Source organism: Coptis chinensis, chromosome 5, assembly GCF_015680905.1.
Source record: "Coptis chinensis isolate HL-2020 chromosome 5, ASM1568090v1, whole genome shotgun sequence".
Taxonomy (NCBI): Eukaryota; Viridiplantae; Streptophyta; class Magnoliopsida; order Ranunculales; family Ranunculaceae; genus Coptis; species Coptis chinensis.
Genome location: NC_141460.1, coordinates 40,959,042 through 40,971,883, shown reverse-complemented (window position 1 = coordinate 40,971,883; position 12,842 = coordinate 40,959,042). Strand labels below are relative to the sequence as shown.

The 12,842-nt window shown below is 36.3% G+C and overlaps 1 protein-coding gene across 1 annotated transcript; it reads right to left on the bottom strand.

Moving 5' to 3' along the window:
• Positions 1–408: 408 nt before the first annotated feature.
• On the bottom strand, positions 409–9,016 carry LOC147497519 (condensin complex subunit 2-like). Its single transcript, XM_086562917.1, is given in 12 exon segments — positions 409–658; positions 1,557–1,587; positions 1,679–1,935; positions 2,396–2,540; positions 2,641–2,933; positions 3,038–3,235; positions 3,319–3,379; positions 3,451–3,521; positions 4,626–4,743; positions 4,828–5,001; positions 5,003–5,124; positions 8,500–9,016. Coding segments are annotated over 12 exon segments (2,028 nt in total). The 3' UTR covers positions 409–617.
• Positions 9,017–12,842: the final 3,826 nt, after the last annotated feature.

Here is a 12,842-nt window from a genome sequence, read left to right as displayed (position 1 = left end):
CCACTGTTATGCAACCGTGACAATAGGTGGTGTGGTATATGATAATAACAAAACTGTGGTATATATGTTTAACGGATACCATGGTTTTTCAAAAAACCGTGGTTTGTATGCCCATTATATACCAAAATTGTCAACAGAACCGTGGCATATAAACTATTGAAACCGTGGTTTATATTAGTGTATGTGTTATAATATCGTGGTATATAGTTATACTAAACACTACGGTTTATGCCAAACCATGGTATATATATATATATTTTATTTAATAATAATGCTAGTAACAGTCTTCCACTTAAAAACCGAACCTGCATAACAAAATTTACACAGCCTGCCTACGTACAACATTTCCTTCTTCCCAACAAATTCCAAAATGTATAATAAACTATCAAACATTGCAAAAAAAGATAATAATAATAATAATAAAAAAACTTCCATTAATTTTTTGAGTGCACTAAGAAAACAAATTTCAAATTCCTTTTCATAAATTAAAAAGGTAAGACTCATAAATTAAACTGGAGGGGTCCGAACATAGCTAAAACTCATCCTCATTCGCTTCCGACTGAAACACCCCATTTTCCTGGATGAACTGAATAATATCGAGTCGAACATCGTCAAGTTCATCTTGTGTGTACGTCTCCTTCAGTTCTAAATTTGTCATCTAGATGAGTTAAAACACAACATGTGAGACTTACTATATAAGAATAAAGGAGAGAGAATGTGCTATTATGAAGCATCTCCTGACCTTCAAATTCCTTATCATACATGTTGGTCTAAAAGGGAGTGTTAGTAGATATAGATTGTACATGTTGGTCTTTATGTTTTTGCATTCAATAGAGTTGTCAAAATTCACCATTCCTAAAGAGATTAAAGGATGTCCAAGTTTCATAGTGGATGACATTAATGAAAATGGGGGGATGAGGGTGTTAGTCTACATACTCCAACAAAAATATCTTCATATGAGAAGTAAAAAACTAAAAATAGATTCAATTTGTATTCTATCTTCTATATTTAGTGCCAAGTGTCAACTCTAAAAGCCTATTGTGTTCTCATCTTAAAGTTCATCAAATACTGTGGAAACCTAGACTGAAATCGACTCCACGAAAATGAAAGGTGACAGGTTGGTTGCCAGGTCATACAAATCTTCCTCGCTCTTGATATCATCTTCAAAAGACTCACAAACACAAGACAAGTAAAAGCATGCAAAAGTGAATACGCACCACCCTAGGCCATTCCATTTAATTACTATATTGGTGATATAGTTTGTGGGTCAAAGACCAATAGTGTTGGTGAGGATGATCCAATTAACGCAAATAGAAGAACAGTTAGACAAAAAAAATTCTTTGACGACTTCTCTTCTTAACTAGACCAGATGCCAAAGTAAGAATGGCTGACAGAACATCTATTTAAGAGCTTCCTAGAGTCAAGTACTAATTTAAAGTAGACAACGATACACAATTAACTTAAGACATGAAAAAACCCAAATATTGTCACTATTTCATAAATCCTACAGTACCAATAAAACAACAAAAGTAATCTTGAGGATGCACCAGCATTACCTGAGGGTTTTCTTGCTCTTTTCCCAAGACACTTCAAATAAAACAGATACCCATTATTAAAACAAACAATACAAAGACATCCCACAAAGGATCTTGACATAAAATTTTCAACAAAGTATTACCAGAGTATTAGGAAGAAGAAACAACTTCACAAGATTTTCTGGTTGATAATGGCAATCTTCGGGAAGTGTGGTTTTACAAGGCACTCGATTTGCAGGTAGCAATAATGACTTCAGATTTTTCGGTGGGGCAAAGATGTCAGGCATTTCTTTCTCCAAACAATTTGTGAAATTTAGATCGGGTTCAACCTGCTTTCTGCAATTTGGTTTCTTAGCTGTTACTGTTGATCCACTTTCAGTTATAGTGTTTCCTTCAGGACCTTCAAATGACAAAATATAAATCACTAGAATTAAATAATTATGTTTTGACATACTTGAACATGCATACAGATATCCATATATGTTCACCCAGTCACATAAGTATGGAGGTGTGTACTGGTTAGTATGACACCTCTTTTTCCACACATCCCTTTTGGCACTCGCTAACAAGATCGACATGGACACGAATTACAAGTTTACTAGTTGTTAGTTATCATTCTCAACAATTCTATACACAGTGGAAAATTGTGAGTAAAAGGGACTGTCCACAACAATCACGACTTTCCAATTTGACATTCTCTTCTGACAAGCTTAAAAATGTTTGCACAAACTGATACGGAAGGATGATCATCACTATGAGATCATCTTCCAAAAGAAGTAGAACTTTCCTCTCTAGAACACATGGAAGGATTAAAAAAATGGAAAAATCAGCCCATCAGCAATTTATGCTTAGATACATACCTTTAACCTTGCGAAACTTCCAATGATCAGGACCAGCCCAGGCATTTCTGTTTGAACTAAAGCCCAAGCCTAGAAATAGGAATTCCGCTACATTTTCAGAGTTATCAGCAATCTCAGGTTCATGAAATGCATCGGAATAATTCTCCTGAAAATGTAAACTTGTATATATAATTCATGAAAGGCGATTGCTATTTTTTATAAGAATATTTGATGATAAAAATACTTAAACATGCAACTTATACTACCTCTTGATGATTCGGAAAAACCGGTTCTCCATAGTTAGAGCTTTCATCAACCACACTTGACTGATCATCTTGATCAAGGCCCGAGTCCCCAAAATTGTCAAACGCATCAGCATTACCATCTGAATTAGCATGGTTTTGATTGGCTGCATCATCTTGTCCTCTTTCTCTCTGGTCAATGCAAAATGTATTCAATGGCCTTCTGTTATCTTCATCAAACTGATTAATTATACTCCTGAGAGTCGGTGATATCTCATCCTTTGCATGTACATTGATAACCATCTGCTCAATGTAATCTGTATACAGGGGAGGGAATAAGAGGGCAGGGGAGGTGTTTTTAACATTTCTGTGTATGCCAACGCAAATGTCAGAAAATATTGAGTCTGTGAATGCAACACACCTTTCGCAAAAGATACATCAATCTTATCTGATGTATCACTACCATCCCAGTACATACTCTTCCCTGGTACTTCAAACGAATCAAAAACTACGCGGCAACCACCATATACTCCAAGGTTATTCAAGAGGAGACCCTTGGCACCACCTTCGTCAAATTGTGCAGATGTTTGATGATACAAAGGATCTACTACAAATGCAACTAGGGCACAAAAGAAACAAACCATTTTACCATTTATACTTTAATCACTGCAAAAAGGAAATAAAAGTATAAGTTTATATTACCATCAAACTTCTTTACATTAAGAGCCTCGAAAGAAGACTCCAAAGTTGATAAAGGTGACATCTGCAAATGGTGTATCCTGTTAACTAGAAGTCTCATGTATCAACATCTTCACAGCTTAAAGAAGTACCAACCTTCCTGTCGACATCCTTCTTAGAATGTCCTTCGCCTTGTCCGCTCCTTTGATCACCGTCCAGGATATTTTCTGTGGTGATAATATAAAGATCAGGTACCTCAGGAGTATGAACTAGGAAATAACTCATGCACAATATGCCAATACTTTAAGAGGTGTCTTTATGGATGGTGTTAGTCATCATTGCAAAATAACTAATATTAGAGGCTCCTAAGGCCTGGATTGGTTACCAGAGTGGCACAGTTAAGAAACCATGTTTTTGGAGTTGTTACAAGTTTTAGATGGGCTTACAAAGTTAACGTGGAATTTTTAAATGTCAATCCAGGATATGAGATGTTCTAGATTTTTGGCTTGGATCAAACACAATTCAATGATGTCAAGATTAGAGTTTGAGCGTAATTTCTTCTCTGTTTAAATCTACGTCCTCTATTTTTAGGTCTCACCTAAATCAAACTTGGAGGTTTGCAACAGTCATAAACAGATGTATGCTTCCTCGAGTTCCTTGGAGAGACTATTAAGCTTTATGAGATTATACTATACTTATTTTCTCTCGAGTCCCATCTATTGAAATTTCAATAATGCACTAAGCAAAATTATCAAACCACATAAAAACTCCTTCAAAAAGAAGAGTATACCTTTAATCATGTCTTGTGGTCCTTGTTTGTTTCTCACTGCTAGGTTTGTAAAATGTTGTGTCTCATTTCATTTGTTTGATATACATGAGGTCTTTCAGCATCGGCAAAGGTTCATATTGTCCAGTTGCACTTTGATCCTTAGCTTGTTAAGAATTTTTATTCTTTCAGTCATGGCAATTGGCAAGTTCTGATTGGGAATAGTTGCAAAAGCATTGTGTTCCAAAGGGAAGCCAGTGGGCAATCAATTTTACGAGTAAAATTTTTGCACTTTTTAATACATAATAAATTTGACCCCCAAATAAATCTTGATCTCATAAAATCATAATATTAAAAAAACATGATTTTGACAATTTGATCCCTACTCAAGGAAACTACAGAAGATCAAAGTTCTTTTATCTGGAAAAACAAGCATTCTACAATTGGCTAAGTGAGGATTTAAGTCAGTATCCCTCTAGTTATTTTAAAATCATTTTTCTCTCCTAAGTATAAAAGGAAAGGAGGCTTCTTTGTAGTCAACCATATTAAACAACAACAATCATACCTTGTACATCATCTCGCCCGGCCCGATTAATCCCACCAAGAACCTTATACGCTTCCGAATGGACCAAATCAACTCTCGAAGCATATATCTTAACACCAGCCTCCAATGTACAACTTGCCTACACACAAAAACAAAACAAAACAATCAAAAAAAGACCCAACATTTAATAAATAAAAAAAAAAAAAACTTGAGTGGGGCGCACCTTTTGGAAATTAGTTTCTACGTCATTATCATCTTGAGTATCAATTCTAATAATCTCACAAATATGATCAATCAACCTTAACTCCCAAGTATTCTTCTGATTAATCTTATTCTCACTTGCTAATTTAATACAGTTTGTGAAAAGTTCAGTAATTTGCTCTTTCTTGAAACATAAAGGGGTCGGATTGAGATTGAAGTGGAGGAGGAGAAACGACAAGAATGGATTTGCGACGAATGGCTTGCGCACATGCACGCTCGAGTTGGTCGTTGTTTGAGAATAATAATGGACTCGTTGGTCCTCATCCTCCTCCCTCGTGTTGGGTGGTTTTTGGGTTTTCGTCATTGCTTTTGATTTTGAGGTGTGGTCTCGTTTTTCAAGAGAGAGAAGAGGAAATGATTTTGAGTTTTTTCAGTGTGTGTTTTTTTTCCCTCCTCAAAAATTGAATATGAGAAGCTTTTCGGGTTGGGCTTGCGAGTTGGAGGCCCAATTTAATAGACAATGGATTAAATCCATTAACGTGTTTTTTTTTTTTTTCGCGTATTTGACTATTTGGCATAAAGTCATAAACCACGGTAGAAAGTGAAAAATTTATATACCACTGTTTATGTTTAAGGTAGTGGGGATGTGGAGTACTCTCATACTGAAAAAAAAACTAACCATGGTATATGACCCAACTTATCCCACGGTTTTCATGTAACTGTGGCATATACTAGTAAACCAATGACCAAAGAAATTTCCGCCGTGGTATATAAGTATTTCCCACGGTTTTTGAAAGAACTGTGGTATAAATGTTCTTATTGACCGTGGTATATATGTCATTCTATAGTAGTGGTTTTAGCCTTTATTCATCAAACCATCATTTCCCATTGAAATTGAATACAACATATTACAAAGATTCTAACTTTATGAAATTTAACTAAACAATAATCGAAATCTAATTAATAACTAAGAATTGAATGATAACAAGAATTGAAATTAGATCTAATAAATTGTAAATGACAAAAATCGAAATTGACAAGAATAACTATTTTATTTATCTAATCAATAAAGAACAATGATTTAAAGTTTTAATCTAAAACTGAAATGAAATTCTAAACCGAGATCTAAAACTAATTAATGGAGGCTACTAATCTAATTTCTAATCTAGGTCTAACTATCTACCATTAACAAAGAGCTAAGCTTTTGTTTTTATACATTCAGATCCAAAAATCGTGCATGGGCTTGGAGCCATGTTTTGGGCCAGAGAATCAGGCCCAAAACCCAATTCTTTCAGTCCAGAAAGGCCTCTTCAGTTGCAGTTGGCTTCAACAGACTTTTCGTCCACTTTTGCTCCTCTGATTAGGTCAAGGCTTGGACCATTGGAAAGCTCTTTCCGATCCGGTCGTTTTGACATAAGGTAGGCCCCATTCCGAGGTCTGAGTCCAAAGATAAGGCCTTTGGAAGTTCTGCTGACTTGTGTATTGTTTCTGCCCGCGTCGACTTTTCAGCTTTTGACCGGGCTTTAGAAAGGCTTTATTTTCTTGAATCTTGGCCTTGAATCACGGAACTCCTTAGTAACCGACCTTTGCTCCTTTATCTCGCTAAAGTGGCACATTTCTGCACATAATGGACTTTGAAGCCTGAAATGCATAAAACACGTGTCGATATAACTCTTAATTATTACTCACATAATTGGTCTAATAGTATGATTGTTACAGGGTTAAAACTACAGTTTTGGGCTCTTATCAAGGAGCCTTCCTTAATAGACTCGCATGATTTCTATTGGAGCGTGAGCAAATGCTTTTATTCTTTTATCGGCTATACGAGGATCCAACAATGTTCAAACAATCCCAAACACATCTTTCCTTATGTGTGGAGATGTGTTGGTTTCGTTGGTTACAAATTAACTTCAAGCAGTCGTCATAGCTATCTCTTGAGATGGTTGTTTTTGTTTTCCAATCTTTGGAGATGACGATCGACCAGAGTTCGTTGTTGGATCCGCAATATAGATATCCACCCTCTTAATTGCATTAGATAATTATTGGGAACCATTGATGCTCTTGGAGTCGTGGGAATATCCATTAGCTTATGAGTTTGAAAGTTGAACGGGAGGATGGTCCGTTCCGTTAGGTTGAGTGTTTGATGATGCCATTGACATTTTTTTTTTGGTGGTTGAAAGTAGGAGCACAGACGATGCCAAATATGTTTAAGGGAGATTTGCCAAAACACACCAGTTGAAGGTCGGAAGTAATATTTTTGGAGATGGTTGTTGGAGAAAGATGAGACTGAGCTTTTAAATTTGCGGCCTACGTACCCAATAATCATATAGGATCAAGTCTCGATATAGTTTTGATTTTACAGATATTATCGGTGGCAGTTACTTCCTCGTTCTCTAATCGTGGGATGAACTAATAGAGAACTGTCACACGATCTGATGAAAGTTATTCGAATAAATGTGGAAGTTGTTTAACATGTGCGTAATTGATATATATTTTACGTGTATGTAGGTAGGATTTGAACATGGGCTCTGAGTGTGGGCTTTATTGTAGATAGGCTCTAAGCATGGGCTTTGAGTGAGGGTTTTATTGTAGATAGGTTATGAGCATGGACTCTGAGTGTGGGCTTTATTGTAGATAGGCTTTGAGCATGGGCTATGAGTGTGGGTTTTTATTGTAGATAGGTTCTTAGCATGAGCTTTGAGTGTGGGTTTTATTATAGATAGGTCTGAGTATGGGGTTGTATTGAATTGGGGTTATATTGGGACATATTTGTGGTGGTCGGAACACCTCCCTTATTGTCAATGCAAGGTATCTTAAACTTTATTGATCGATCTTCTTATTTATTTATTTTTTTTAAAGAAGCTAGGCGGATGGACCCCTAAGGCCTAAGCTACCTGCATCATTATTATTTTTGATTGATAAGCCTATTTTAAATGAGATCAGTAACACTTTGATGCTGGCGGGGTTTGAGTCCCAGACTTCTAGTATCGTCACCCAAAGGTTTTACCAACTTTGCTAGTCGGTACCTGCATCATTTTCGAAAGTAGATACATCCATTTGCATCTTCCTCTGCTATACATTGTAGTATCAAGAAAAATTAGTCCTAAGTCCCATTTTCGGGTGAAAATCACTCTCAGAACCAACGTTTTTTTTTAGTCACTCTCAAGGACAATTTTCGAATGTAAATAACCCGAAAAACCAATTTTCGAGTGAAAATATCCAGTAAGGACAAATAGCCCGAATTTGAAATAAATATTTTTTGATTTTACCCTTTCTGTTGTTTTTGTGTGAACAATGATTGTTCATACCTTATGTTGTTTTATGAACAATAATGGTTGTTCATACCCAAATAGGTGAACATACTTCATACACTATGTTGATGTATGAACAATGATTGTTCATAACTCATGTTGAGGTATAAATAATGATTATTCATGCCCCAAATATATATGAACAATGATTGTTCATACTCTAATATGTGTTCTTACTGATCATACATTATGTTGAGATATGAACTTATGAATAGTGATTGTTCATATTCCAATAGGTATGAACAATGATTATTCATAAATAAGTATGAACAATGAGTGTGCATATGAACAGTGATTTTTCATAACATCATATATGAGAAACAACCAAGTGAGCTTAATCATTGATGCTTTATTAAGGGCTCTCTTTGATCTAATGTTAAGACCACCCTCCTCGAAAGGCGTCCCAAGCTTATGCCAAGCAACTGTGAGAACCATCCGTTTCTCTGGATCCCCAGTCCATATAAAATTTCTGATCCATGAATCTAACTTTTTCAGTAAATTGACAGGCCATGCATAAATTGCAAAACTATAGAGCAACAAATTTTGAATAACTAAATGAACAAGTTGTGCTCTACCCATCATAGAAAGTAATCGTCCTTGCCACCATGTAAGATTGGATCTAACTTTATCAACCACCGACATCAAATGAGCTTTCGTTGGTTTTCCAACAAAAATTGGAACGCCCAAATATCGAAAAGGAATTGACCCCTCTTTGATTCCCAAAGCTTCTAGTATATCTTCTTTCCTATATTGAGCTGCATTGCCAATGAACACTTGCCATTTTCCCTTACTAACAATCTGTCCAGATTCGTTACCATACTCCTCAAACAATTGCATTAGATCTCTTATCTGAGGTAATAGCCCTTTACAAAAAACCATAACATCATCTGCATAAAGCATATGCGTAGGTGCACGAAATCCGCGGAAGGAAGAAATAGGGGTGATTTTATTGTCATGGCAGAGTTTTGAAATACCTCTACTAAGAACTTTTTCAGCAAGGCAAAAGAGAAGAGGAGATAGAGGATCTCACTGCTGAATAGGGTTGTCAACGGACCGGACTTGAACATGACTCACCCATATCTAGGTCCCGGCCCAAATTATATTCACATTTAGAAGTCCAAGCCCAACCTAGGTACCGTTGGACATGATCGGATTCGGGCCTGGCCTAGGTCCGATAAGAATACATGGAAATAGTTAACTTTTTTTGTGATTTCTCCAAAAACAATTGAAATTGAGTATAGCAGGAGTCAAACCCATGCTTTATGTGTGGCACTATATTACTAATCCTCCAAGCCTCAAACTTTTTATGTATGCTAATAGTTGAAAATGTACTAGTATTTAATTGAAAAACTAACAAAACTACTTTAGTTTTCGGACTGGGCCGTTATTGAACCGGACAGGGATATGTCCAGAACTAGCCCAATAGTCTTATCGGACAATATTTAAGATATAGTCCCTATCTTATTGGTTTGGATTCAATCGGGCTTCGGACCTGGCCCACCCCATTGACAGCCCTATTGCTGAACGCCCTTTTGGTAGCTAAAAAATCTGACAACCTTTCCGTTGACAAGAACTGACAATTTTGCTGAATTAAGCAAGCTATCAATCTACTTCACAAAGACATCTAAAAAGCCGAAAGATTGAAGAACCATCATATAAGAAAATACCAATCCATTGTGTCAAATGCTTTTCTTATATCAAATTTAATTCCTACATTTCCACCAAAAGATTTTTTTTTCCAAATAAGTTAGGGTTAGGAAGACCCCCACCTGTATTAATTTAACTTTTCCTTACATACATAGTTCCACTCTCATCCTCATTTACAATGTTCTGTACAACAAAATCCAGAGGATGTTCAAAATCTACAGTAGAAAATTCAACATTTTCAACATTTCTATATAAACTAGCAAAATAATTAGTTACCCTATTCACTTCTCGAAAAGCATGTGAAAAAGATATGAAACTGAAGCCTTCCTTCTTTCTTTCAATAGTAGCCACTATATCTCGACAATACCATGGAGGTTTCTCAATTTTATTGATCACATTGATGGCTCTTAATGAATCAGATTCTACTTCTACCTCTAAGTAGATTTCTACTAGACATCGACCAAGACAGACCTCTATAGCTTTCAATTCTTGGAATATAACTGACGCCATACCTCCACTTCCACTAAATGCAGCCATAACCCTGCCTTCATAATTTATTATCACTCCTCCATGACCTGGCCCATAATTATCTAAGGTACCATCTGTGTTTTCTTTCATTCTCATACCCATCAAAGGAATCGATGAGCAGTTTGTGTACATATGTTGCTTGAAATTACTGGTAATACCGATTCTAAGAAACAACCCTCTTCCACTTTCACTATCTCTGAGTTCAGCTCTTAGAACTTGTAAATAGTTTCTCAAATCCCATACCATCTTGCTAAACACTACCTCAGGAGGTTTTCCATTGTGTCGAAAGCGTCTTCCATTACGTTCTTTCCATATGTTAATCCAATGCAGCTTGTGAGACTTCTGTTGAGCCCCAAAAACTATGAAGCACATCAATCTAATGCAATGGAAGCGAACAATTTAACCAATATCAAATGTGGTAGAAGCAACAACCCACAATTACGGTGTATGAAATCAACTAAATAACTTCTAAACAAGTAGTAAACAATGTAAACTACTCACCAATTCAAACAAACAACTAAGAGAAGGGAGAAAAAGATTTATGTGGTTTAGCTTGCGTCTAATCCACAACCAAATAGAGAAATTTCTAATAGAGAGAATATTCAAAAGAGTACAATAAGCTCTTACCTTGATTCCAAAGATCCCCCGAAGTTTCCCAAGAAGAAACTTACAAATCTCTATTTTTCTCTCCTCACAACAATGTTCTCTCAACTCTACGACTTTCAATAGTGTAGACAACTACTAAAGAGTTTGGGCATATCCAACAAATGAAGAGAAGATGACACTCTCTCTTTTTGCGTATGTAGATGGTATATGGTCGTTGAACAAAAGAGAAGCGTATCAAAACCTAACTATCCCTCAATAAATAAAGGATGAGTAGGGTATCGTTCCACTTTTAAGTGTATGTTATGTGAAGAACAGGACTGGAAAGGGGGTTTGAGGGATTAAAAACTAATATTGTAGAGATTGTAGATTCTAATGCTAAACTAAGCTAAACTAACTAAACTATTGAGAATTTATAAGAGAGGGAATTCAAGAGATTAGAATCCACCAATACTTTTTTATCTATGATCTTACGCTTCATGGTTGTTCTTACAAGTAGACTACAATTAGGCAATCGGCGAGTGCCGATGCCCTTTTTTGGATCTAAACATCGTTAAGAATTAACTCTACTTAAGGTTGTTCCTATGTTTATGCTATTAATATCTTCTTTCCTTTTATGTAAGCTCGGGCAGCCATTCAATGTATTACCAAGAGCAACATCAAGGAGTACTTCCTAATAGGGCAGCCATTCAATGAATCACCACTTAAGGCAAACACAAAGAATACTTCCCCAAGCCACCCCCCCGAGCTACCCCCTTCTAAGGCAACACAAAGAATACTTCCCTAACTCTAAAGAATTACACTACTAGAAGAAAAGTAAAGAACACTAGCATGATATTAATATTGCAAAACATAAACCCTATTCTATACTTCCATCCCCGGTGTGGGCAATGGAACTAATAACTACAAACATAAAGAACTAACCTCGATTGAAGAACACCATGAACCGTAAGAATCATTAAACTTTAAGCATCGGCTTCATCTTCTCCCTTGAAGGAGAAGATTAGCCTTCCATATAGAAGGAAGAACACGAAGAACGAGAAGAAGAAGAGTTGAAGAACATAAGACTAGAAAGACTAATTTATTAAGACTCGACTAGTTAAAACCGATCTTTTATTATTAATCTCTCTCCTCAAGTTCGAGACAAGAATATAAGTGAATTGGCAAATTACATGAGGCACTTTAGGTCCTCTATTTATAGGGGTTACAATGAGCTCTAGAAGCATTCCAAAACCGTCATTTGTTTCCTAATACAAATAGGTTTCTTTTCGTGAGAGTCAACTTCATGTCCAAAACCGAAGGAATTGGCTACAATGTCGATTCATCGCCTAGACGCATTATCCATGCCTCAGACTCAATCAATGCGTCTCGACGCTCGATCTATCGTCCCGACTCAATCAATCAATGCGTCTGGGGGCCGATCCATAAGTCCCCGCACGATAAGCCGATTTTCTCTCTTACTCGCTTCTATCCTTCTATCCTCTTTTATGGCTTTGGTCCAAGCAACGAATCCTTTGGCCTTGGGCTTCCAAATAGACTTTAATATAGGTCCAAGTCGCACCTTTAACAGCTCCAATTCCTTGGCCTTCTCCATGATTGTCCACGGCCTCCCATGTGATCCTTAATGCTCCAATTGCTTCGCTTTTACCCCATTTTCTCTAATATTCTACAAAAACTCTCTTTTTCACCTGTAGAGTCTTAAAACACAACTTATAAACACTATTAGTCCACTAAGATGGCTAAACAAGAGGCATAATCGAGGGTTAAATAGCACTTTTTGAGCACTTATCACAACTCCCAACTAGCCTTTTGCTAGTCTCTTAGCAAATAAGATAAAAAAAATAGATAAGTGATCAAAATCACATCCTAATAACAAAAATAAAATCCTAACTCATTTTCAAGAGCATCAGCGATTGCATTTACCATATGCAACAAGGCTTTAAACCTT